Raw genomic sequence first — 24,362 nt, forward strand, 5'->3', positions numbered from 1 at the left:
AGAAAGAAGAAAGAGAATATTTAATATCTGGGCTAAAAAACAAATTCCTCGGGTGAGTAAAATTTTTTAAAGTCAGAATTGGGAATTCACATATGACTAGTCTTTAAAGTTCATGAAGTACTTTTCTACCTGTGGTTACTTCCCAACTCTGGGGTGGCAGGCAGGGAAAGTAGTAATGTCCCTTCCCCTTTTACAGATGAAGAAACCAGGATCTGAGAGTACAGTGCTTGCCCAAAGTCTGAAGAAGGACCAGAGCTCTGGGCACCTGGCTCTCTGTGGCACCCTGATCACTCTGTGTGTCACTACTCAGGATAATCTTATAACTTTGTAAAGGAAGATGCTGCCAGTCCCACAGGTTCCAGGGATTATTATCCAGGTCCATGTCAACTTTTAAAGCTCACCCTCATGCTACTTATGGTGGGCATGACATTTTGGGGTCCTTTTTGGAATCGCATTTTCTGCCTTTATGGTTGGCTGTTCCGCATCTGAAGTATTGATGTTCTACATAGCAGGAGGCTGGCCTGGGAATCCAGAAACATGAGGTCCTTTTGGGAATTCACCCCTGGCTTGCTGTGTGACCCTGAGCAAGTCACCTTCACTTTCCGGATCTTAGTTTCCTCATTTGAATTAGAAGGGAATGAAACTAGATGGGTGTTTTTCAAATTTTAAAACATTGGAACCCCCTTTTTTTCCATAAAATTAGAATTGAAACTGATCAAACTGGAAGCTCTCCTTATCTGTTGGAGGCTGGGGCTGCCGGGGGACCTGATCACATCCCCTCAGTACTCAGCACCAACTACCCCTCTCCCACCCGCCCCTACCACAAAGATTTCTGTATCCGAGGTCTGCAGTTAATGCCTCTGTGATTTGCATGGTTGGTAAGACACTTAGTGAAACTGTCAGGAGAAATAGCGATGCTGAGGCCCAACGTCACACATCTGCTAATAAGCACATCTAGTGAAATCAGTTGAACCTCTCACTTTTGCCCAATTGGAATTGAACAGCTGGATCCAGACCCAGAGAGCAGGGTGGATGGAGCCCCATGGTGACGGAGCTGAGCGTTAAGACTGTATGAGGATGGTATAGCATCATAATTGTGTGCAAATAATAATAATAATAATAATAATAATAATAATAATAATAATGGTATACCGTCAGATTTTTGCCAAAACCAAAAAGATAGATGAACGCGATTGTTCTAACCTAATGATTTTTCATTGGTGAGAGCCCCAGGACCTCTGTAGAGGCCGAGAGACTGTGCCATGGCTGTTATCATTGGGAAACATCCCCAGAGCCTGTGTTTCTACCTGATTTCATTGATGTGATGATGTCACATGACCCCCACACCCTGAAAATAAACATTTTGTAAGGATGGTCTCTGTGGTCTCTTTGTCCTTGGAACACTGCTGCAGGTGGTCAGGGTCCCACCGATACATCGCCATCCTCCCTTATACACCTTGCCCCTGTTTTCCTTGGCCACATAGGTTCCTTCAGTTCGAATCCTTACTCACACCTGGGCTGTGGTCACAGCCCTGTCTGGTCACCTTGCTTGCAGTTTTTAACCAGTCCTAATCGTCTACTGGCCTGATCCTTCTCGGTCCCCTTTGAACTTGGGTCTCTGACTGTATAAACATTCTAGTATTTAGTTCACTCACTTAGATCTGCCCTTGGTCACCTCCCACATGCACACGGAGTAGCATTCCTGAGGCCAGAAGGGTGCAGAGGCTGGCATTGTGAAGGTGAGTAAGACCTGGGCCCTGAACTCAGGTGAGAATCGGTCAGGAGGAGTGGGACAAGGTTGTCGTCCCGCCAGACAGCACTGGAAAACCAGGAAAGATTTCCCAGAAGAGGAGAAGAGGAGGCTCCTGAGCTGGGGGTTGGAGTGGGCAGGGGGCATTTCTGGCTAGGGACAGGAGCAGGGGTGGAGAGGTGCAGCACAGTTGTGAGTAGGGAGCAATGGCAGCTGCTGGAAGCTGTAGTGGCGCGTGGAGGGGTGGGGGACCTAGGCTGCACCCCTAAATGACACCAGAGAAGGTCCGACTTGATGCTGTAAGCAGTAGGCAGCCTAAACCTCAGCTTTCTGTTGTCAACGGAGTTATAACCGGGCTCGAGGAAGATAATTCAAAAGCCATTGTTCAATCCCAAATGTACCCCCTTCCCACCTTAAATAAAAAAGTCTGATTTTTAGTCAAAATGGATTTTTTTTTCCTTCAGGTTTTATGGTGAATTTAATCCTATTTCTTTAAAAAGAAACATTGCCTTCCCCTCTCCCTCAGGGATGGGTGATGTAGGAAAAATTAATAAGAACGAGCAAACTGGTCGACAGTGAACAGTCTCCTCTAATGAATTTTCTTACTCCTGGCTTTCGCCAGAGCCTTTTGAACATTAAATCAGAGACTGGTTATTATGTGATATTTTAATTAATTAAAGGAAACTAAAGCACCCTGGTGTCTGCAGCTGCATATTGAATTCAGAACGTGGGAGCTCACCACCCAGGGTAGGATTGGATACCAGTACCTGCCCTTGCTTGGCTCAGTGGGGCTGACTTCTCCTTCCTGGAGTGTGACTCCCCTTCTGTCAGGGCTGCCTCTGAGTTCAGCTTCTACTGCACCCAGTAGCTGAGAAGTACGTGGTACCAGGCAGAGTTACCTGTGTCTCCCCTCACCATGGCTGTCTCTTGCTCATGCCTAAATCTCCCATGGTGTTAGGGAATGGCTGGTTGTCAAGGAAGAGTGAAAATTGTCATTGCTAAAAAGTAAGAGTGGGGTTAGGGGTAGGGGACAGAAGCCTCTCTTACTTTCATTCATAAATCCACCCATCACATATACCTGCAAAGCACCTACTGTGTGCCGGGCTTCTCTCGGTGCTGAGGGGTCCATACTCAATAAAACATGTTGAATAAATGAATAAATAAACTCACCACCTTGTCCTCAAACCCGCTTTCCAGATAGGTTCCCTTTTGCAGTGCTGGTACACCACTCTCTTGATCACCCCAGCCAGGAACACGGGGTCACCCCCTGAGTCCCAGGATCTCCCACCTTGTCAGGTCAGCATCCCTGGCATGGGCAGCAATGTTCTGAGTGGCCTCCAGCTCCAGGTCAACCCCTCCACCTATCCTGCACACTGAAGCAGAGCCAGCGTTAGAAACAAAAATATGATCCTTTCATTTTCCTTTGAAAACCTTCGTGGCTTCCCTTCGCTGGACAAGGTGTGGACTTTCCTGCAGGGCACACAAGCCCTGCCTCCGTGCAGGCCTTTCCTCCCTGCCTCTCCCTGCCTCACGCATTCCTTGCACCCTCCACGTGTTTCACAAGCTCGATGCCCTTCCCTCTCCTGCCTGGTTACCTCCTTCTCATCCAGTAAGATCCTGTGTCCCTCCCACCAGGCCTTTCCCGTGGGCTGAGCTGGGTGCAGTAGAGAGTCAGAAGACCTCATCGTGAGTCCTGGCTCCACTTACTAAACGATCCGGGCCACCGTGTTTATTTATCAGGTGTAAAATGATCATAATAAGTGCCCGAGGGTAATGAGAAGCACTAAATGAGATAATAAATAGTGCGAGTGCCTTATCAACATTGTGGGCAGTTAATATTATTTTTCTTCCTGTGATCTCATGGCCTCTATATTTCCATTTATCACTGTACTGTTCACCTGTCCTGCCCTCATCTTCCTGCCGGACTATGAACTGCAGGGCAGGGACTGCCTCATTCATTTCTCTGTCCCTATAACCTGCCTAGAACCAGAATCTTAGCCTTAAAAAAAAAAAAAAAGTATGATCTGAGCAAATTAATTAACCAGGTGGCCACCAGAGGTCAGCCTCATACCCAGAATAGAGTCAACCCAAATCAAAGTTCTGAAATAGCCTGGTCTCTGGCATCTGATCAAGAGAAACAGTGTGACCCTGATGGATCCAGCAAAAAAGATGGGTGTTTGGGCTCTTTGGGTGTCGAGGTGGGATTAGTCATGCTCTCAGTTCGACCCCTCTCTGGCCTGTAGTGTATGCACGTGGGAAACAGTTCAAATGAGTTGCATGCTAAACCTCTCAACTTTCATTTCATATAAAACAAAGGGTAACCCCACTGCCTACTTCATAGGATTGTTCGAGACTTCAGTGATGTGTAATGGTGCCTGGCAGAGCAGAGCTTGGCGTGTTTGTTGAATGGGTGGGTGCCCCCAAACTGCAATATCATCGAGTGAGGTCCCACAGGAAGGAGTGCCTGCACTAAGTGATGCCCAGCTCAAACCTCCCTGCTCCCTGGCCCTGCGTCCAGAGCAATGGTCATGAGTGCAGAGGGGCTACAGGGGCTAAGCTGGCCAGGAATCAGATCTGATTCCTCAGTCTCAGAATTTCAGCAACGGAAATAAGAGACCTAGATTGTCCTTTCCCATCCCACCAAATGCTGAGACACCTTGTGCCAAATGTTTCTTGGTCTAGAAATATTGCGAAACAAATGAGGAATGGGTTTGTTAAAACATTGGGATGTTGCTTGATAGTCATTAGGGACCCCCACCCACCCATACGCTCACTCTCATTTCATGAGAACTTTTCACTACTGTGCAAAGTGCTAACAGCTTCCAAGAGAAGTAGATGAAAGGTGCACTTCAGGGGTCAGTCAGGGTCACCCAGCCTTACACAAATGGCATAGAAGTGAGGTCCTGGGAAGGGGAAACAAGGGGACCACAGAGCCTGAATCCTTAAGAAGCAGTTTCAGGCCAAGGTCAGATAGTGAATAAAATCACCTTGATGCCTAGGTGGGATAATAGAATGCTAAAGAGATGGCTGGGGGTGTGCATTCATAAGACTGATTAGACCTAAAATCAGGGTGATTTATGGGCAATGTGGTAGAAAGGTAGAAGACAAGGAGAGAGGAAATCAGTCTTCTGTTTCTGTGTTGTGACCTTCTGGCTCGGAGTTACTCCCACCCATCAGGAAATTAAGGCTGGTAGTAAATATACTGAACTCTCAGGTTTGAACCTCCAGAAACCCCAACATGTCAGGATGGCCCTGATGCTAAGATGGGCCTGAAGGGTGGTGTGTTTTGATAGAGCTAGTGGAAGCCTTGAAATGATATCTGACGTGGACTTGTTCTAGGTAGCTAGTCTCTGTGAATTTTAAAGTAGTACTTTGTCACCCAGCCAGGAGAAAACAAAAACAAAACTAGAAATATTGTGGAGGGGGCTTTTGTACCTTACTGGGAGTTGACCAGATGATTACCTGGGTCTCTTCTATCCCCAAGACTCTATAAAAACATTCAGCAGTATGAGAACGTTGATACAAAATCGATCTGCGAACAGAATGTGTTTAATTTTTAATAGAAATCAATTCATGTATCATAAAATTCACCTTCAAAGAAAGCAGTTCAGAGCTTTTTAGTATATCACCTATATGAAGTTGTGTATCTATCACCACTATCCAATTTCAGAATATTTCAAAAACACCCCCCAAAAAAACATCCCATACCCATTAACAGTTACTCCCTGTTCCCTCCATCCCAGGCCCCGGCAACCACAAATCCCCTTTCTGTCTCTGGATTTGCCTATTCTGGATATTTCATATAAATGGAAGAGAATATATGGCCTGGTACCTCCGTCTTCTTTCACTTAGCATGATGTTTTCAAGGTGCATCCACGTAGTACCATGTGCTGGTACTTCGCTCCTTCCTATGGCTGAATAATACAAGGAATATTCCACGGAAACATTTTGTTTATCCACTCATTAGTTAATGGACATTTCAGTTGTTTTAGCTTATTTTAAAGGAATGGTTATGTAAATGCATTCTTTGTCATTCCTTCCCTCAAATTAAAGAAAATCGGTAGCAAAATAGTAAGCAACTGGTGATTAGAAAAGGAAAAGCATCCTTAATTTTTAGGTTAAATCAATGAAGAATGAGGCCAAGAGTTGGCATCCCTCAAAACTCTAATGCCTTCCAATCCCATGTCTGGGGAGAGTCTGCCCACTAGGCCAGCAGGTGAATCTACTGGGAAGTCCTTCCAGATCAGTGGTTTTTCATCTATCTTCCAGAGACTCCTAAGGATTCATGGAAATTACTCGGCCTCCAAGGGGGCCGGGACTGGGACGCAGGTAGATAGGACTCTGAGCCTGGTTGCCACTCCTGCTTTAGAGCAGCTCTGATTTTAATTGTTTCATTTGTTTCAGTCTAAGAATTCATTTGGAACAAATAAAGAGGGCCCATGGCTAAAAACATGTTTGACAACCACTGGTAGGTAGTTGTGGACTGGGCTCGGACTGGGGTTGGGTCTTCATGGTGGACAGTCTTACGAGTTCTTCTGTAGAACCTTGATGGTGACTGTCTTCACCTCCATGTAGGCCTTAAGCCCATCCTCCCCCAGCTCCCTCCCATTGCCAGATTCCTTAAAGCCTCCAAACAGCGTGTGGCAGGTGACAATGTTACAGGTGTTCACCCACACCGTCCCAGCCTGAAGTGCCTGTGTGAAGTACATGGCCTTGTCCAGGTCCCCTGTGAACACAGTGGCAGCCAGGCCATACCTGGCATTTTGGCCCTCTCAATCACCTCCTCAGTCTTCTTGAACTTGAACAGGGGCTGCACAGGCCCAAAGATCTCCTCCTCGGTGTTCCTCATGTCATTCTGCACATCACCAAAAACCATCAGCGCGATAAAGAAACCACACTCCCCAAAACGCTTCCCACCGCAGAGAGGTTTTGCCCCCTCCTTCTGGCCAAGCTGGATGTATCCCAGGATTCGTTCAAACTGCTCCCTGTCCACCTGGAGCCCCTGCTGGGTGTCCAGCTCAAAGGGATTCCCAATTTTCCTCTGCTTAGCTTTCTCTACAGTTCTCTCAAGAAACTCATCATAGATGGATTCCTCAACGAAGGTCCGGGACCCTGCACAGCAGCACTGGCCCATGTTGAAGAAGAGGGCTTCGTGGCACTGCTCCACAGCGTGGCTCATGTCAGTATCAGCCAACACAATGCTAGGCTCTTCCCACCCAGCTCCACGGTGACTCTCTTGAGGTCGGACTCTCCGGCTGCCAGGTGGCCCACCTTGGTAGGGCCAGTGAAGGCAGCTTCGTCGATATTCATGTGGTGGGCGATGGCTGCTCCTGTTGTTGGGCCATAGCTTTTGGTGATGTTCACCATCCCGGGGGGGAAGCCCACCTCCTTATGAGGCTACGTATAGGGCAGGGGCGGGGGATCTGCTCTGCAACCGTCATGACCACTGTATTGCCGGTGGCAAGTGCCGGGGCAAGCTTCCAGCCCTGCATGACCAAGGGGAAATTCCATGGGATTATCTGGCCACAGACACCAACAGGCTCATGCCGACCGAAGTAGAAATGCTCGCCGTCCATGGGGATGGTCTTGCTGTGCCACTTGTCAGCCCGGCCTGCAAAATACCGGTACAGGTCTAAGACATAAGACTCCTGGAAAGGCTTCCCATTGTCCAAGGTTTCCAGTGAGGCCAAGTAGACACGATCCCGCTCCACTATATCAGCCAGGCGGTTCAACAGCCGGCCCCGCTTAGAGGCATCCTTCCGGCGCCATGGAGACCCCAGGCCGAAGGCCTCCCGGGCCGCTTTCACTGCCGGATCCACATCAGCCCGGTCCCCTTCAGCCACGTGGCCGATGACCTCTCCCGTGGCAGGGTTGACAGTTGGGAAGGTCTTCTTGCTGACTGAATCTTGCCACTTGTTAACGAATAGCTGGTTGTAGCAGATGTCTGGGTTCTGGACGGGGCTTGGGAGGGCTGCTGCCACGGAGTACGGGGTCATCCTGCCGTGGAGGCAAAGCAGCCGGGGCGTCAGGAAGCGCAGTATGCTGACTACTCTGGAGATGGACAGAGGAACCAGGACGGACAGGTGAGAGGGAGCCGGGTACCACAAAGGCCCCAAAGGCCTGCCAGCCCCGATGTTCCAAGACACTAGCATAAAGTGATATCTTCTCAAAAACAAACAAACAAACATGGATTGTAAGGTGTACAAAAGCCCTGGAGAACTCTCTGATCCAAGTCCATCACGCCCCATCTACCCTCCGGCTCACTCCCTCACCTTTTCTGGGTCTCTACTCAAATGTCACCTTCTCAGCAAGGCCTTCCCTGACCACCCTTTATAAAATGGTAACTTTCCTCACACCCAGCACTCTCTATCCCCTGTACCATGCTACATTTCCCCCATCTGACATATCAAATAGTATATTTACATACTTATACGTTATTGTCCGCCTCTCCCCAAAAAAACTCCATGACAGCTCCATGACAGCAGGATTTTCCCCCCTATTTTGTTCATTGCTACGTCCCTGCTGCTTAATAGTTATTAAATGCTATATTGAGGACACATCAAAATTTCCACAATGGCTCTTTAATTGACCTAAGAATGGAGTAGAAACAGAAGAGACTCAGAGCTGTTCTCTTAGAGAGGGGCTTACATCACTTCACCTCTGTGCCTCAGTTTCCTCATATGTGAAATGCCTCAGGGAGCTGTGCTGAATGGAGTCAAGCACAAAAAGCTGGCAACGCCCTCAGAAACCAGCCCAGCCCAGCCCCCCAAGCACAGATCACAGCTTCCCAGAAGTGCGGCAAGTCCAGCAGCAACAGGAAAGAAAAGCCTGTTGATTTTTGACTACAGCTCTGAAAATCGTGTAGACGATTAAAACAGCAACTGTAAAACGAAAACAATATAGAAAATATATTCGATGCAATTTAAATGGTGTACAAAGTTCTTAGATTATTTGAAGCAGTCACTCTCCAGCCAGAATGACAACCCCTCTGCCTTTGCTCTCTCACTTGAGTCTTGCCCTACCCAGCATCAAAAAGGAATTGCACCTGTCTATCTCGCCCCACTCCCCGCCCTCTGCCGCTGGGCAGGCAGAGGAGCAAAGAACTCAGCTAGAAAAGCACCCAGCCAGGTCCTCAGCTCCATACAAATCAATGCCATCCAGGAAAGCCCTCCCTTGGGGGGAAGTCTAGCCAGCAGACCTGTCAGGGGTGCACTCGGGTTCTACTCTGCTCAGGGCTCTGCCCCATGCTGGGACAGAAGCAGCCTTGGGCCCAACAGGCCTGGGTCTGAGGAGGGAGTGGTCCACTGGGAGGTAGGGTAAGAAGCAGTCACTAATCCATGGTAGGAGCAGAGGAGCTCAACAGGCAGGATGGGTGGTCACAGACCAAGGATGGGAAACCTTCCATGCCAAGCTAAGACTGTTCCTACTCTTGGGACCTATATGAGGTCTGCCCTGGCACCTCCACTTACATATAGAAAGATCACTGCTTACTGGTGCACCAGGCTTTACAGTTTCCGGGCCACTTCACCACCTAACTCACAAAAACTCCCAGCAGCCCTGGGGCTATCAGAGCAGATGACAGCCCCATTCTGAAAGAAGGATGGGGATCAGAGAGGTTCAGGGGCTCACCGAGGACACACAGCAAGCAAGTACTAGGAGCCTTAGCTGAGTTCCTACAGCCCTAGCTCTGTGTTTCCTCCTGACTAGGGCAATTTCTTCGTTTCCCTATATTAGTGCCCGCTGTGCCAAGGACCAGACCTTCCGAATGATGGAGGGCGGACCACGTGGCACCCACCTCACCCTTTCTGCAGGAGGAAGCGCGCCTCCTGGCCTCTTGGCTATGGTCAGGAGCCCTTTGGCTGGAGTGGGCTGGGTGGGCAAGATAGCTGAGTTAGAGATAACAGGGAAAGTTTGGTGGGAGGGGCGAGGGGAAGAGGCGCGGGGTGGGGTCGGGGACGGGTTTAGGTGTCTGCATCCTCGGGGCCCATCGGGCGCCACCTCAAGACCCCAGGTGCGGGAGGAGGAGTGGAAAGCGTGGAGAGGGTCCTCAAAGGTACCACAGTGCACGCAGGGCAGAAAGGCCGGCCCCCAGGTGGGGGAAGCCGAGGCTTAGAGAGGAAACCTTCGCCTCCATCGCGGAGACCCGAATTGCGGTCTTCCCCGGGGGTCCGAGGGGAGAAGAGCGCTGGTTCGTTACCTGAGACAAGTTCGGGCTCGCGCTCAGGTGCAGGTTCAAGCTCTCCCAGGTCTAATCTCGCCTCTCACCGGGTCGTCGCCGCAGGGCCCGCCTCTCCACGCAGTGCAGAGGCTCAGCTGCCTCTGGAGGAGGCTCCGCCTGAGCCCGGGGTACCGCGGTCTCTGGCCTCAAGGCCAAGGCCACTCCTCCGTCTAGGCGCGGGAGGGTCGGAGTTTCCGGTGAGGGGAGGAGCACCACTCCCTACCCTGGGCATCCTGCGCCACGCAAACGCACTCTCCCTCTCAAAACACCTGTTTGGGAATGCAAAGATCCAGAGGGGCATGCCTTCCCCGGGTCGCGCAGCAGTGGGAGACTGGGCCCCAATTACATTTTGCATGTCTCCCTCTCGCACGTTGCATATCCCTAGGTTGCCATCCAAAGCTTCTCCTTACCCTCTTTTGTGCCTCCCCTGTTTTATTTCTTTGGTTCAAGAATTTCTGTCTGCCACGTTCAGTGCTCTTCTCCAGTTGTTGGAAGATTTTATATTTGTGCACTTTTAAAATGCATTTTTTTTCTGTTTTGTCCTAAGGACAAGAAGATTATATGCACACTGTAGAAAGCTTGGAAAACAAAAGAGAATAAAGAAAGAAAAAAAAAATTATCTTCAATCCTTTTACCCAATAGTTGCCATTTGTCTTTCTGGAATTTTTTTCCTCTGCGTTATTCAATTTTTTTTTTAATTGAAATAAAATCATAGGCTGACCTCTACTTTGCTGCCTGCTTTTTTTATTTTTAACTTAGTGATTTATTATGAACCTTTTCTCATCTCACTAATTAATTAAAAGACAGCATCATCCTCTCCATGGTAGCATAGACTTCCGTGGTCGGGAGGACTATTGAAGGACATTTAGATTGTCTCCATCTTGTTATTGCTGGAAAGGATGCTAAGATGGGCATCCTGGACACGCCTCTCTCACCCACTCCACCTCCACTGCACCCTCCTTCTGGTCAAAGAGGTTGCAAAGATAAGAGGTAAGTCTCCAGCCTTGTTTGCAGCTAGCGTTCTGGATGTGAACTAGGTGCTGTCTGTCTATTACCCCTGTCAGATGTGGAAGGTGGAGGGTACAGTCCTGACCCTTTGGGACCTCACTTAGCATGGTGGCAGAAATGTGAGAATTTTCTGCAATAAGCATTCTTAGTCCCTTCCCCAGCTTCCTCGGTGTGGAGTGGCATCTGGCTGCAGCTCGACTTTGGCTACCTGCTCTCTGAACCATGGCTGCTGGGGTGTGTTTCAAGCTAAATAGCTCCAGAGGTGGCCTCAGAGAGTGACAAGGCTGGTGGGCCACTGTCCATCTTGGTCTGGAAGTCAGTCCTGAAGGACTACCGAAGGCCTGCTTCTCCCTCTGGCCCCTCCAGCAACTCTGTCAGCAACCAATTCTCTGTATTAAATCCCTGCCTCTCCACATATTTAGAGTGTTCACATTTTCCTGCTTGAACCTGACTGCTTCACAGGCTTCTCTCCTTAAGCTATATCTCTGTGGAATCTTTTGTTACTGTGTTACTTTCCACAGTGCCTGACATTTATGGTTTGAAGAGAAGGATGAATGTGCCATGGCCGAGCAGAAAATGCACAAATTATTTTTGCAGAGGAATTGACTGTTTTTTAGGATTGTCTCAGTTCAACTTCTTAATTGGCAAAAAGATCCAGCCCTCTGTAATGGATGATGGGCCTAAGGCCACTGTGCGTGGCCCGACTAACACGGTGGAAGGGGAAATGGTGAGATAACAGAAGCCGTAGCTAGGTCATCGTCAGCAAGGAATGTCACCTGGGGATGTATTTACACTGGCCTGGTGGGAGAAGAGAAGGTATTTCTAGCCTTCAGTGTTTTGGACCCTTATATATCTAGGAAGTGACTGGAGAAGATTCCAAGTTTTGATGTAATGAACGAAATAGACAGATTCTAAACAAGACGACATGTGAGCTGCACTGGGTGTTTATTCTACACAGGGCATAACAGGTGCCTCCATTCTCTGCATTTGAACTGAAGATGGAAGACAGGCTCAAGACAGAGAGAGGTACAGGAAATGGAAATTTCAAAATAAAGATGCTTGTAAAAGCTAATCAAAATATACCATTTACTCACCTTTTCTCTAAATGTACTTCTAAGTAAGTTTATACTCTGTGAACATGACCGAAATCTGAATGTTGTCAAACCAAACCAGACTTGAATATTTTCTACAAACTCTGTTTCCCTTCTGCCTGCCTGGCTTCCTTGCTCTTTCCCCGCCTCTGCATCTCAGTGTATAGATGAGACTGAGACCCAGAAAAGGAAAGGGACTTCCCCAAGGTCACACAGGGGATGAGTGTCTGAGTTCAGACTAGAGCCAAGGCTCTCACACAAGCACACAAACAACACTGGAGCGGAAGCAGAGCATGTGTCAGCGCGTGGGTACCTGCAGTGGAGGATCCGGAGATGGGAAAATTATTCTGGATTATATGGCTATAATCACAAGGGTCTTCATCAAAGAGAGAAAGAAAAGTCAACATCGGAGAAGATGTGATGACAGAAAGAGAGGTCAGAATGATGCAGCCACAAGACAAAGAAGACAAGCAGCTGGAAAAGACAAAGGAACAAATTTCCTCCCAGCACCTCCAGAAGGAATGCATCTCTGCCAACACTTTGATTTTAACCCAGTGAGACACATTTCACATTTCTGAGCCCCCAGAACTTTAAGATAATAAATTAGTGTTGTTTTAAGCCACTAAGTTTGTGATAATTTGTTATAGCTAACAAATGGGAAATAAATACAATTATTAACTCATTGAAAACCCTTCTAGGCATTTGAGTTTATGGCCTCTGGCCCAGCTGGAACGGCCCAGGTGGTCGACAGTATTCCACTGCATAGACATAATTATGGTCGACATCGTGTCTTCTGTTTGTCCAGCATTCCTTTCTTCTGAAAATAGCACCCCCTTGCTCCTTCCTTCACCCTAATACTATTTATGAGTTAGAACTGCCCATCATAGCGTAACATAGGGACCTTGCTAAACCTTGTTAACTTATATTCTGCCTCGTATTCTGTATCTCTATCAAGTTCCCTTGTGATGTGAAGCCTCCTAGTGCCAAGACCACACTTTGAGCAGCAAGGGTGGAGGATGAGATGTGATGGACAAGTCAGAAGCAACTAAATAAAAAGGCAGGTTACAGGTGCCGGCATGAGAAACAGGCATATGCACAGGCCTTGAAGCGGGAGAGGTCACGGTGTATTCAAGGAACTGAGAGAAGGCAAGTAGGGCAGAAGCAGGAAGCTTTTTTTATTGCGCGATAAGTTATTGTAAAATATTTAGATGAGTCTAATAACAATATGTTATCTAGGTACTCACTGAGAAGGATAAATTGAAAAATGTGTGCATTTAACAATATTATACTACATATCCATTTATTCTGAGTAATTTAGGGTAAAAGAAAAAGATTTGACTATATCCCTTTTTATATAATTCCACATTTTTTTCCAGAGACAATCAAGATACAGTTGTAAATTATTATAATTCTAACCTTAATATTACAACCTGCAACATGTAAAAATTCCAGTCATATATATTGTAGGTATTTATCAAATGATAATCAACTATTTGTCGTACAGTGGTTTTAAGTTTGTAAGATAATATTCAAATGCTTTCTACTGCCATGGGTTCTTTTGTTTGATTTTACACATCAGCTCAAATATTTTAGTAAACTATTTTTTTCCCCTGTTTAGTCTCTGTGCTACCATTTCTCGATACAGGATAGAGATGCAGATAAGCAACAAAAAGATGACAAAGAAATCATCTAAAAAGCCTAGAATTCTAAACAAGTCTTCAGGTACAAAATCTAGAGGTGATGCAAGATAGAAAAAAGCTCCCATTAAACAAAGCATTATTCTGATACAGAATATCCAGAAAAGGCCCCCAACTAAAAACAGTTCCCTGAATGCATGTCTCAGTAAAGTGGGTAAATCTATGATTCTTTCCATAATAGATCTGGGCTGCCCTGAGAACCTCTGGTTATAATCATTAATATCTCAATGTAATCGTACAGCATTCTGCACAAGGGGTGAATGGCACTGGAAGAGACTGGAGATGTGGGCAAGGACCAGACCACGCAAAGCTTTGGAGGCCCAGGAAGAACTCTGACTCCTAGGAGAACACCCTGGAGGAGCTCAGAGGACAGCGGATAGACCCAAACAGAATTAATACAATAAACTGCCGTATACTTCTTACAGAAACTCGCACTAAGCTCTGTGGAGCCCTGAGTGCCTCCCTCCTGGGACTTCTCGGGAGATTACCTTTCAGCTGAATCATGTATCAATTAGAATTAGTTCAGACACATTTACTTTCACAGTGCTTCTCAACCGTGGCTACACATTAGCATCACCCGGACAATTTTTTTAAAAATGCCTGAACATTCCAGGCCAGTTGAATTCAAATCTCCTGGTGTTATAACCGGTTGTCTGGTTTCATTGTTTTGTTTTTAATTCCAATAATGTAGCCAGGATTGTGAACTACTAATATAAGAGAAAACCCAAAATAAATGAGAGAAGCGTATTTTTCCCTCACTTAAAAGTAGTCCAGAGAAAGGTTGTCTGGGGTTGGGTGGCGGCTTTGCTCTTTCTTCACATAGCAGAGGATCCTACCAGAGTTTCGAGTAAGGAGGCAAGGTTGATATGGTCCATTTTGCAATTTGAAAAGAATTTTGGTTGTAGTGTGCATGTCCTCTAGTTGCCTAGGTGGAAAGATGATTCCAAGTTATGTAACCAAGAGCACCAGGTATTAATAAGTATTTAAGCTGGCTGCTTATGGGCACAGGGGATTTATTAAATTCTATTTTTGGTATATTTTAAGCTTATTTATAATAAAAAGTTTTAAAAAGTAAGGAAAGATTGTTATCGAGTTAATAGACTATGTCTTCCTGGTTCAAAGGCTCTGTAACAGATCTGTCCCTTCGTGACCCTCACGATTAGGCTGAATGACTTTATTTAAATTCAATTAATGATTGGACAGCAATCACAGAACTGGGCAGGGGTGATACAGAGGGCACAGGGCTGGGTGCCTGATCCAGGGTACTGGTCCCTACTCCAGCCTCTTCGTGTGGCCGTGGGCGACTTCCTCCCCTTCTGCCTTAGCCTTCCCCGCTGTAAAAGGAGGGGAGATGGGATGGACAGAAGGGCCAAAAGAGCATCACGGCCACAGAAAGTTTTCAGTAGAGTTATTAGATACATTTATTGTGAGCAGAGTTTTGGGGCCATAAATTTTCTACCCCAAATGCATGGTCTGTGTGAAACCTAGTCAATTGACTTTCCCATCCTGTTATCAACTCTGGTTACGGGCCATTATGAGACAATGGTTGAAGTACAAAATGTTGGCAGCGGCCAAGTGTGTGGTTACACATTTGCTGACTGAGCGAGCCTAAAATGCTGTCCACCATTAATGACACACAGCGCAGATTTGCCAAGGAACACACTAGGGCCTCTTGGATCCAGCAGTATCTGACTCCTCGGTGACCAGAGTAGGGGAATAGTGGTTCAGAGTGCCCTTGTCTTTCAACTCTGTCTCCAGTCAGTTCTTTTTGTTCAAAGACTATTTCCTACGCATAGTCCTTTGCCAAGGCCCAGCAGTTTCCACATTAGCAAGCATCTGCCATCCATCATTCCTCCCTCCACCCATCTCCTGTTACTGATGACCCGATAGTAGAAGCCCTGGAAGTATAGAGATGAATCGAACACTATCCCTGTCCCCAGGCTGCTCATGGACTGTGGAGGCAGGCAGACATGGAAACTGGTATGTTTCTCTCACACAGTGTGGGAAAACCCCATGGTGCCAAGAGAACAAAGAGGAACAAGAAATGAAACAAAACAAAGCTTGAGAAGGTCAGGGGAGCTTCCTGAAGGAGGTGATGCTTGAGCTGAATCTTGAAAACTGAAAAGGGCTGGAACAGACATGGCATTTTTGGAGGACAGAATTGAATTTACAAAAGGCCAGAAGTAAGAAAAGGCTTGGTGGTTTGGGGAGCTGTGAGTAGCTCCTGCTGGCTGGTGCCTGGGGTATGCTGGGCAAGGTGGGGAGCAGTGAGAAAGCCAAGGCTAGAGCAGTAAGAGGGGAACAGATCATGAAAGGCCTTGCGTGTCATGCTAAGGAGTTTCAGGGTTATCATGAAGAGGGACAGAGGCACTTTAAGGTAGGAGGGTGACTTGGTTCGACGAGAACCATTTAATTTCAGCAGATCCCATGGCAGTAAGGATTAGATTTAGTGCTTACACAGTGGCTTACACAGAACAGGAGCTGATTTCTCTAAATAAGTAAAAGAAGCCCAGAGGTAAGCAGTCCAGGGAGGTGATAAATGATTCTCAAGGATACATATCGCTTCCAATTCACCATTTGGTCATTCTGAGCAGTGGCTTTTATTTCTGTGGTCCAAAATGATAACTACTACATCCATATTTCAAACAGCAGGTTGGAGGAAAGGATGAGATAAAAAGGCAAAATGTTCCTGTTTAGGAAGCGTTCCCAAAGCTGCCCCCAAACATTCCCGCTTGCATTCCATTGGCCAGAATTTAGTCACATGGTATAGCTAGTTGCATGAGAGGCTGGGAAACATAGTCTTTATTTCAGATGATCACCTTGGGGGCTTCCATTTCTGTGGCTCAATGAGAAGACAGTTGCCAGAGGATAAATAGAAGACTACCATAGACCCAACTCTGTTATGAGGACAAGTATTATCAACTTCAGTTGACAGATAAAGACACTGAGGCTAAGAGAAAGAAAATGATTCACTCGTAAGTGGTATATCTGGGATTGCAAAGCTTGGCTTTGAATGCCACACTCTTAAGCACTAGACAAGCAAACCAGAGCTGACTGACTTGGACTGAGTCTCCCCTCTGCAGGTTTGGTTCTGAAGGTCCTGCCTTTGTGGGTCATCCAGGAGGAGCAGCCCCTTCCTGAGAGAATTCCCATGAAGGCTGATCTGGCCCCTGGCCTTACAGAATCAGGACAGATCAAGGAGCATGGGGGCCTGCAGAATTCCTGGTCCAACACTGCCATTATACAGATGGGTGACTGAAGCCCAGAGAGGCAAAAGGAATCCCCAGGTCCTTCAGGGAGTCGGTGGGAGGGCTAGGATGAGCATCCATAAGGAGAAACCATGCATGGCTCAGTCTTATTTATTGTTCACCAAGTATCAGGTGCAGTGTTTAAACAATCTTTTCAGATAGGCTGCATCCTGGTTAGGGCATTAGCTGCAGGTTGGTAAAATTGCCCCAGGGTTGGAATAAGAAAATACTTCCCATTGCACATCTGTTCACATAGATTATGAATCATGGAATATTTCTTTCCAGAACAGAGTGTCTGCATGACAAGAAGGAAGGACCCACAGAGGAGAGAGAACATCAGGTATAATAGGCAGAGCCCAAGGCTGGGAGACCGGGGCCCACGTACCAGGCTGCCTGCCTCACTAGGTAACATCTGGGCCTAACTGCCTCTATAAGAAGGGGATTGGGCTAGATCACAGACCCAAATGAAATCTTACACAGAAGGCTAATATGAAGCCTGGTGAAAGGGAGCTGCTTGCTGGTTCCTCAACTCCTGGTGTTCCCCAAGGCAGTTCCAGGGGTCTCTGGCTCAGTGGTCCTTCCTAGCTCTGGCCCTGGGCTGAGATGTCTGGAAATCTCCATGAGGAACCAAAGAATGTGGCTCACCTGGTCCAGTGAGAATCCTTCATGGAAACTGGAGGACAGCTAGCCACTTCTGCTGTCCTTCTAGATGACCTACTAGAAAGGAGGGTGAGTGAACAGATCAGGGGTCCCCGGCTGGGCAATGGATTCATTCCCAGCAGCAACTCCTAGTTCTTCCACAAGCTGGATCTCTGATGTGTAAGGGGTGAGAGAGGCTCCTAGGAGCAGATATCAAACCCTGGGAAGTGCTTGAGCCTATGGAGGGGCCCAGACCCAGGCCCAAGAGTGCTATTCAAAGCACTGATTAATAAGCCTAGAGCCTGGCTGCAATTCTTCTGTGCCCAGTCCTTGTGTTTTCCTGCTGTGCTAGGCATCCATTACTCCTTTAGATGCTGAGTCATGTGGTCCCAGGGCCAGGCTGTGGGGTAGAGTGGAAGTGGGCTCTTGGAGGCTCAGACACTGGCTGCTTACAAACTGGTAGATGATCATTTCATATTAAAGCCCCTATATGGCAGTACTAGTGATTTTCAGCTAAAAATGAGTCCCGCATTGTCATTTATAACTTGAGACAAAGGGGGTCATCACTGTGGTGGGAAGAATATAAATTAATATCACTGTGCCCCCTGATTGTACAGGACAGCAGCCTGGATCCAAGGAGGGACAAGGACTTGCCCTAGGACAAGCAGAGAGAGCCTGTCAGTGCAGGGCAGGGCAGGGCAGGGCAGGGCATGGCAGGGCGGGGTGGGGTGGGGCGGGGCAGAACTACAGGGAGTAGAACCCCACTACATCTGTGGCCTTGGAGCTACAATTACTGCCTGCTGGGGACAGACAAATCAGCGCCTTTAATAAGGATGGATGTTCCTTTAACAGGCTTCCTGACTCTCAGCACCCAGAGGGAAAGAAAAGATAATTCGATCCCGTTTTTAAGCCAAAAGAAAACCAAAGAAGATGGGCAAGATCGTAGATTGCATTCCACTAAAGCCCATATGGGTGACCGGGACAAAGGAACTGTTGTACTGACTGGGGCTGTTTATTCACCAAATATTTGCAAAGGCTGTTTAATCATTATTTTCTTATAGTATCTTTGCACCTCCCCGCCCCCCACCAAAGACCTGTACCACAAACTTGTGGTTTGAAACAACACACATTTATTGCTCGCTGATCTGAGTTTTGCAATTTTTCTGCAACAGCTGGAGCTGCTTTTCTTGCATTCTTTGGCTCATGGTCCCTTCCTCCATCTTCAAAGCCAGCAGTGTAGTACCTGACTCTTTTATAACGACACTCATGACAGCATTTAGGGCCCGCCTGGGTAATCCAGGATAATCTTCCCATTTTAAGGTCTTTAACTTAATCGCGTCTGCAGAGACTCCCATCTAAAATAATACAGGTTCCAGGGATTAATACCTGAATTTCTTTGGGAACCAAAGGAATTTCAGCCTATACCTCTCTCAGGAAATGGAGAGATACCCTCACTCATGCTTTTGTGCAGGTTCCAAAGCCATTTGTGATCTGGCCTAATGCAAATGGGCTGAAAACATGTTGGTTGATAGATATAAATTTGGTCCAAATGACAATTTGGTTTTAAAAAATGTTATAGCCATCCCCCAAAATGGCCCCCAACAACCTCTGCCTACTGGCATTCGCACCCCGCCCACATGTTGCGGTCCCCTCCAAAATTATACCAGGAGGTTGGTCTGTGTGACCAATGGCAGATGGTAGAAGTGATGGTGGTATGTCACGTTCAAGGTTAGATTATGGAAGACTGGGGCTTCCATCTTGGGCCCTTCTCTCTGATCTCTTGATCTGGGAAGAAAGCTGCCGGGTGAGCTTTGGAGAGGCCCACCTTGGATGAATTTGGACCTTCCAGGCTGCCAACATTCCCACGAGTGTACTTGGAAGTGGCTCTGCCAGCCCCAGGCAAGCCTTCAGTGAGCCATAGCCCTGGCCAGCAGCGTGATAACATCCCCTTGAGAGACTCTGGGCCAGAACCACCTACCTAAACCCTTTACGGGTTCCTGGCCCCTCAGAAACTTGTTTAAGGTGAAATTGAGGGCAATCTGTTATGCAGCAATAGCTAACAAATGCAATGAATAGTTTCAGCCTCTATTTTTTCTCATACAATCATTTTGGCATCCAAGGGGGATTGGTTCCAGGACCCCTGAGGATACCAAAAATCCAAGGGTGCTCAAGTCTCCCATATAACATGGCATAATGTTTGCATATAAACCATATTTGCATATAGGCTATAGCAGAGTATACGTACACGACACTTCATTCACATGGATTTACCATAGTGTCCTGTGTGTGAAGAATTCAAGATTTGCTTTTTAGAACCTCTGGGATTTTTCGTTTGTTTGTTTCAAATATTTTCTATCCATAGTTGGTTGAATCCATGAATGCAATACCTGCAGATACGAAGGATCAACTGCACTGGTAACTCTTAGTTCCTCTAATGGAGCATTTTGCAAACTTTTGGGTACCTTGAAGCACTTTTGCCCATTTTCCAGAAGTTCGCAAAGATTCAGTTTTCTCTTTTATAAGTTTTCAGCTGTTTTTATTCATTGACCTCTGCATTCTCATGTTCTAATGTAAAAAAAAAAAGGCAAAAGAGGATGACTTAAAATGATCTGATGTCTAAAACTTGGGATTGGTTGGGACAAGGAAGAGGGTTCAGTACTGAATCTTCACTGACATTGGGGGTAGAGTTTAGAAGGGACTGCGATCCTCTGGCCCACCGATGCCCAAAGAGCTGCGAGTGACTTGCTTCCTCAAATCTTGCGGCCTTGTTAGAAGACAAAGTCTTTAGGCTCATCCTCAGACACACCCCTCGGAATCTGGGGATGGGAAGCAGATCTGGGAGTCTGCCTTCCCCACAAGTGTCCCTGTGGATTCTCATGAGTACCTAATTCCTAATCTTAACCCCAGCAAAGGCCTGGAGGTGGGAAGGACATGAGGGGAGGAAGGGCTGGGGAATGAGCAAAAGTGGGTGTGAGAGTTCAGAGTGTATGAGGGAGGGTGAAATTTTGGTCCATAGGCTGTGGGCAGCATCTGCAGGTGTTTTTAAGGAGCATACCCCTTATCTGCAGGCCCATGCAGCTCTCATCCAGCCTCTGCCCCAAGACCTACCACGCCATGCCCAGTGTACTCTGCCGCCTCCTCCTGAGAGGCACTGACTGCCCTGGATCCTCTTTGTGTCTCTCCTTTTCTCTCCATCAGTGTTTACCCTTCCTTTGTCCTTGTCTTGTGTTCTCTGTGCTCTTCACTAAGGTCAGGCTGAATGGGAATAATCCAGAGGCTACTCATGGTGTGGGTGTCTGGTCAGAGAGCTGCTATCTGTTAAGGCTTTCTCACCAGGTGTCCTTGGACATGTGCCCTGTCCTCTCCAGGCATCAGTTGTTCATCTGCAAAACCAGGATGTTTAAGTAGGCCAGTGGTTTCCAATCCAAGGTCATTCAGAGTTAAAGCATCCCAGAGGACACTGTCGCCAGGAAATATGTCTTCGCAGATGAGTACTTAATAAACAAGGCTTGAGAGGCAGGTGCAATAAATTCCAGTAAGGAGCCCTAGGGGAGGGTAATGATGGGGGTCTCTGGGCATGAAAAGGCTAAGGACTTCTGACTGGGAAACCTCCAAGGTCATATCCAGCCATGATGGCATGTGAGTCTCTCAGATATCAGGTCAGCTTGAGAAAGCACTATCTAACCAGCAGAACTGTCTCATGATGGAGAAAGCACTGCCTTGGGAGGGAAAGAGCTCATCAGGCTGTGCAAACAGAGGCCAGACAAGCGCCAAGCAGGGATATTGTAGACCAAGAGTTATGAACTGAAATACATCCAGGGCCAGGGAGACGAGGTGACATGAATGAAGCGGGTTTGTATACTAAATATGAAGAGAGCCGCTCTTCTCTTCTTTAAATAAGGATTGTCTCTTATTCTTTCTGGGAGCGCATGGCCCTCTCGACCTTACCCCAACCACACACACACACACACACACACACACACACACACACACACTCCTCTAGTGTAGATAGGCACAGCTGAAGTCAGAAAGAGAGCAAATGGATTGGAGTAATTCACACTAGGGAGGAAACGGCTGATCGCTTCATAACTGCTCCCTGCCATTACTAATATTAGTCTTAAAACCAAAAGCAAACAAATAAGTGAATCATCCTGGTGACATGTGATGTGGACTGGAAAAGAAAAAAACTGTTGGTGAGGAAGATGAGAGAATGGGACCAGAAACCTATTCTCCACAGTCTGAGGCAAAACCTCAGTCTCTAAGATTAGACAGTTGGGCTTTGTGGCCTTGGCAAGTTAGTAACCTCTCTGAGCCTCAGTTTCCATATCTGTAAAAGGGTCTGACTCTGACTTGTCATAAGCTGCCAACAAGCTAGCAGGACGTGTGAGGTTACTTTATTTAACAAAAGTAATAGGTAAAATCAAATAGGCACTTATATTAAGAGAAAAACTGACTAGAAGAAATTTTATCTTAAACGCCTTGTGGTAACCTACTTGCAGCTGCATTTAACTGTGAAGAACACAGCTCATGCACAGGCACCCAGCACCTAGCAGAGCTCCCAGTGTGTGCACAGGTGTTTCCTTCTTTCCCTCTTTCCACTGCTGAATGTAGATCTCCTCCCACCTCTGCAACCAAAATCTGGGTGTGTTGGCCTTTAGCGGGGTGGACTGGGGGAAGAGAGTCAGGTTCCCTGGCCATCCAAGATGGAAGGTGATTGGTGACCTTCCTTCTGAAGTCCCTAGCCCTGGCCCTCACTTCCTGACTGGGTGCAGATTTGGGGAGCTGAGGGTTGGCTGCAGTACAGTCCTGGCTGGGGCGGGAATGGGGTGGGGTGGGTGGGATCTAGGGTGCCAGGCAGGGTAGAGTGGAAAGCAGCTTGCCTCCAGATGAGTTGGCTCAGCTTTATACATTCAACTCCTCACTTCTATTTGAAAACCTGCATCTAATGTGATGACCTGGCTTTGGTGAGGAACCTTGGAAACTGCATCTGGGTCGCGAGTAGGCTTGGCTGTGTGTGGGTGACAGCTCAGTCCTCTCCCTGCCTGGAATCTCACTCACTCCATGCACTCACTCATCCATCACGTATCCACTAAGTGTTTAATATGTCCCAGGCTATGTGCTAAATGCTGGGATCCAACGGTGAGGAAAGCTCACAAGGACCATTTAGGTTGTCATTAGTCCAACGAAGCACACCAGCTGGTGTAAAGGTTTGGGCCAATGAGTGTTCTCAAGGACCAGAATATGCCACCACTGAGGCGGGTGATGGGCCTGAACCAGGAGGAGGAGGTAGTAGATTTCAGTGTTTCTGCTAATCCATTTATCTAACAGTTATGTACATCTGTTATATGCCGGACATGTCCTGAGCCCTCGTTGTAAATGTCACCCTGCCTACAGGAGCTCCCTGGGGGTTGTGTGGAGCTGTGATTATTTTCCTATGGGCCCCCCATGCTAGACCTAGGCTTGATTATACAGTAGGGACTCAGACACCAGGACTGGAATGAAAGGCCATGCAGAAAAGCAGAGTCCTTCCTAGCTGAATAGGGATTTCAGGAAGGAAGGCCCTAGATTATCACTGGTATTGCTATGAATGCTGGGAAAGTAAGACTCGGGTTCCAGCTCTGTTTCTGCTATTCCTGAGCTATGTGACCTCAGGCAAGGCCTTTCCCTCTCTGGTCTTCAGTTCCCCCTACTATACAAGAAAGGGGTTGGAGAAGGTCAACTCCAGGGCCCAATTCACAGAGCCCAGGATGAGGTCCGGGACACAGCAGGAGCCTGGGAATGACTACATCATTTGTGATATAAGGGGCCAGATGCAGTGAGGGTAGGGGACATAAGCAGAGCTTATGATGAATAGCACTAATTAGTGCCACTAACACTCTTATCCTACCTGTTCATAATTAAGGTTATTTCATAATCCGAGAAACACAACACATCATGTTGATAGTCATTCTCAAATCATTTGACAGACAAATTTCCTTTAAAAGCTTGATATTAAATGTATTTTAAAGTAATCATAGTTCATTGAATTATATATATATATATATATAATTATATATATTATATATATATATATATTATGCTGATAGGTTCTGGGACACTTCCGATAGGATTCTAGATCTTATATTTGCTTCCAAGGAATAGAGCATGGAAAAGGAAAAACTGCCTTCCAGATCAGACACCTGGCAAACACCACCTCAACCAAGCGGTCAAAAACCACCTCGCCAGATATGTCGAGTGTCATCTGGTATGATGAGATGAGAAGGGCACTTCACCTCTGTGGTATTCTTTCCATAAACCTACAATCCCAGTCTATCATGAAAAAGACATTAGACAAGCCCAGATTAGAGGACGTTCTATGGGATATCCAGCCAGAGTTCCTCAAGACTGCCAAAGAAATGAAAAATAAGAAAAGACTGAGAAACAACCATAGACCAGAAGAGACCATTGGGAAACATGATGGTGCAATGCATCATGGTCCCCTGCATTGCATCATGGAGCAGAAAGAGGATATTAATGGAAAAACGGGTGAAATTCAAATAGAGTCTGGTGTTTACTTAATCGTAATGTACTAATGTCATATTTCTTTGTTTTGACACATGTATCGTGGTAACGTAAGATGTTAACAAAAGGGGAGGCTGGATGACGAGTATTTGCAAATTCTGTACTATCTATGCAACTTTCCTGTAAATATAAATTTATTCCAAAATAAAA

General features: G+C 46.9%; 1 protein-coding gene across 1 annotated transcript; it reads right to left on the reverse strand.

The window, feature by feature from the left end:
* Positions 1 to 5,305: 5,305 nt before the first annotated feature.
* ALDH1B1 (aldehyde dehydrogenase 1 family member B1) lies at positions 5,306 to 7,883 on the reverse strand. The gene is given in 4 exon segments (XM_016146217.2): positions 5,306 to 6,515; positions 6,518 to 6,958; positions 6,961 to 7,143; positions 7,146 to 7,883. Coding segments are annotated over 4 exon segments (1,467 nt in total). The 5' UTR covers positions 7,747 to 7,883; the 3' UTR covers positions 5,306 to 6,273.
* Positions 7,884 to 24,362: the final 16,479 nt, after the last annotated feature.

Source organism: Rousettus aegyptiacus, unplaced genomic scaffold (assembly GCF_014176215.1).
Source record: "Rousettus aegyptiacus isolate mRouAeg1 unplaced genomic scaffold, mRouAeg1.p scaffold_m13_p_3, whole genome shotgun sequence".
Classification (NCBI taxonomy): Eukaryota; Metazoa; Chordata; class Mammalia; order Chiroptera; family Pteropodidae; genus Rousettus; species Rousettus aegyptiacus.